We start from the raw sequence: 2,996 nt of genomic DNA on the forward strand, positions 1-2,996 counted from the left end.
TATTCACCCCACCCCACCCCTTATTGGTGATTTGTTTAATCATCTTTCAGTTCTTCTTATTTTCCTAGTTTTACAACCGTAGCACATGTACTGTACAGCAGAGAGGATCTGTGTGAGCAGTCATGGACGGGAGTCTGTTTGTGCTGCTTCTGCTGTCAGGTTGGTGTGGTCATTTATAATCTGTATTTATAATGATGTGTTCACAAATAGATGGTTTAACATGTTGATTTAACAGGGCTCTTCCCGAGCAGTTCTGCTCTTTCTCGTCAGTATCACTATATAAATGTGAGAATGTCGTGGCCAGAGGCTCAGAGTTACTGCAGAGAGAGATTCACTGATCTGGCTACTGTAGACAGCATGGATGATGTGAACAGGCTGGTAAATATAGCGGATGCTGGATACAGTGGATCAGTGTGGATTGGACTGAAGAGGGGGACACAGAAACGCTGGGGTTGGTCTAATGGAGAAAACACAACTTCTCAGTACTATAACTGGGCTTCAGGACAGCCAAATGGGGATGGAGATTGTGTAGCTACTTTTGACGGTGTTTGGCATGATATGTCATGTAGCTATAAGCAATATTTTGTGTGCTTTGGTGAGTTCCCTGTTCTTTTAAATTTGTGAATGTGAATTTTGACTGGGGACAAAAAAAGATAAGCACTGCATGATTGTTTCTTTGCATCTCCCAGTAGAAAATTCTGGATACATCATAGTACAGAGCGCTAAAACCTGGAGTGAAGCTCAGAGTTACTGCAGACAGAATTACAGAGACCTGCCCACAATCAACAACTCTGAGCAAAATAACCAGATAAATCAGATTCTTTTATCTGGATGGTACATCTGGATTGGTCTGTTCCAGGACTCTTGGGAATGGTCTGATAAACTGAGTCTCTTCTTCAGACACTGGGCAGCAGGTCAACCATCCCAGAGTTCAGGATCTGGTGACTGTGTTGGCATGTCAACAACTGATCCTGGAAAATGGGCTCAATACAGCTGTGATCTACAGCAGCCTTTTATCTGCTATGGAGGTGAGTTTAACATCTAACAAAATAAATTTATTAAAACAAAATGCCTTGAAACAACTATGATAAGTTTTGATTTATTCATGTATCTTCTATGTTGAGAATGACTTTAACTCTTTATTTCTGTAGATGCAAAATTAATTCGAAATCAGATTGTCCGACTGAAATTGGCCTGTAATGGAAAATGCTCATTGAATGATCCTTCTCTACAGACGTCCATTCTGAATGAGGTTTGTATTCGTCTTAAACACACAGTTCAATTTCATTGTTAAATTGTTACACCCAAGTGAACCTGTTTTAACGAAAACAAAAATGGCTTAAAATAAATTACAGCAAACCAGCATCTCACATAATTGTCTCATAATTGTTTTTTCTGTTGTTACGTATATCCGAAAAAGTGTGGCATGATTTTCCATGTTTTATGTGATTCTTTCCAGATAAGTAAAAAGATGAAGAGCATGGGACTGGAAGGTGAAAGTAAAATAAGCTGGAGAAAGAGTGAAGGTGGAGAGGTGTTTCATCAGCAGAGCAACCGTACAGAGAATTGTAATAATAAAAGTGATAGACGGTAATCTGTGTACCCATTTAAACCTATTAAAGTGTATTAAAGATGCTTCAGAATTGTCAGCATATTTTAGAAACAATAGATCATGTAAATAGAACAGAAGTATGCATAGAAGTGCACAAATCGAGCGTTAGTTCAGTTAGGCCACAGAGGCAGAGGTTGTGATCAGCTGATGCGGTCAGCTGTCAAATAGCTCCAATCACTACCACTCTCCTATTAGACATGGGACATATATACATGGAATTGCTGCTCGGTAAGTATGCTCAAATGGCTCGAAACCCTCCCTCCCCATTATAAGCATGAGCATATTACTGTGCTTTAAGGCTTTCAAGTCCCAGTTGGCATGGACCTCACTGAGGTCCACTGAGACACTCATCCTCATAACCAGGCTACAGGATAAACGTCCCACTGCCACATCTACACGATTAGCACTGTTTGCTTTTAAAGACATTTATTAAATGGATTAATTGTCATGTATTTCCAAGCAGATGGTTCCGGGGCTTAATGTTTAAGCTCTTGTGGGTTCAATTAATTTGGGAGACTTTCAGTTTATTAACCTTTAGGCCACTAGATAGATAGATAGATAGATAGATAGATAGATAGATAGATAGATAGATAGATAGATAGATAGATAGATAGATAGATAGATAGATAGATAGAGAGGGGGGGGGGTTACTATCTCAGTTGCTCAAAAAAAGGAGGAGGCAACATACGATGACGCACGACAACAAACAGGTGCTGGTAGGCCTTTTTTTTTTTTTTTTTACAGAGATTTCTTATCCCGTGCGAATTGGCAACTAATATTACAGGCGTCGTGAGGTAGAAATTACATTGCTCCATTTACCCTGGCAAAACTAATCCCGAATAGAGTTTAAAAACTGTAGTTTAAGAGACAACCCGTCAGAAGAGGGCGCCATCACACAGATTTTGCGCAATAAAGGCCGTATCTACAAAACTACTCTGCAATGAGGTTGCAGCCGATCTGTAAGGTTTATAGATTAACATGTATAGAGTTTTTATTATAAAACAATTCAGATGAATATTAATTAATTAAATCATGATTATTTAAAAAAGTGAGATGGTGAGCAGAGTAGGCCTGTATTTTTCACCACGTATTTTGTTAATATCTTGTAGTGCCTTGTCATTACCACTAGAGAGCAGCACAGCTCATGAATCGTGATGACTATGGTTGACTCCCAAGTTGCAATAAACCAGTGTGTGTGTGTGTGTGTGTGTGTGTGTGTGTGTGTGTGTGTGTGTGTGTGTGTGTGTGTGTGTGTGTGTGTGTGTGTGTGTGTGTGTGTGCGTGCGTGCGCGCTTTGGATGGTTTAATGCAGAGAACGAATTTAAAGTATGTGTCACCATACTTTGTCACTCTTCTTGCACTCAGGGATCACCAAAAGCTTCAG

At 39.7% G+C, this 2,996-nt stretch overlaps 1 protein-coding gene across 1 annotated transcript; it reads left to right on the forward strand.

Annotated features, from left to right (window-relative positions):
* Window positions 1-251: 251 nt before the first annotated feature.
* On the forward strand, window positions 252-1,689 carry LOC132154562 (lectin-like). The gene is made up of 3 exons (XM_059563175.1): window positions 252-1,028; window positions 1,152-1,252; window positions 1,460-1,689. The coding sequence occupies exons 1-3, from the start codon at window positions 665-667 to the stop codon at window positions 1,592-1,594; spliced, it is 600 nt and encodes a 199-aa protein (XP_059419158.1). The 5' UTR covers window positions 252-664; the 3' UTR covers window positions 1,595-1,689.
* The last annotated feature ends 1,307 nt before the right edge of the window (window positions 1,690-2,996 follow it).

The sequence above is a fragment of the Carassius carassius genome, chromosome 12 (genome assembly GCF_963082965.1).
Source record: "Carassius carassius chromosome 12, fCarCar2.1, whole genome shotgun sequence".
Classification (NCBI taxonomy): domain Eukaryota; kingdom Metazoa; phylum Chordata; class Actinopteri; order Cypriniformes; family Cyprinidae; genus Carassius; species Carassius carassius.

Bases quoted from the DNA above. Each gene is read 5' to 3' on its own strand.
- LOC132154562 (XM_059563175.1), top strand. From the start codon at position 665: ATGATTGTTTCTTTGCATCTCCCAGTAGAAAATTCTGGATACATCATA. The intron at 1,029-1,151 runs GTGAGTTTAACA...TTATTTCTGTAG, and splicing joins GCCTTTTATCTGCTATGGAG to ATGCAAAATTAATTCGAAAT. The intron at 1,253-1,459 runs GTTTGTATTCGT...GATTCTTTCCAG, and splicing joins AGACGTCCATTCTGAATGAG to ATAAGTAAAAAGATGAAGAG.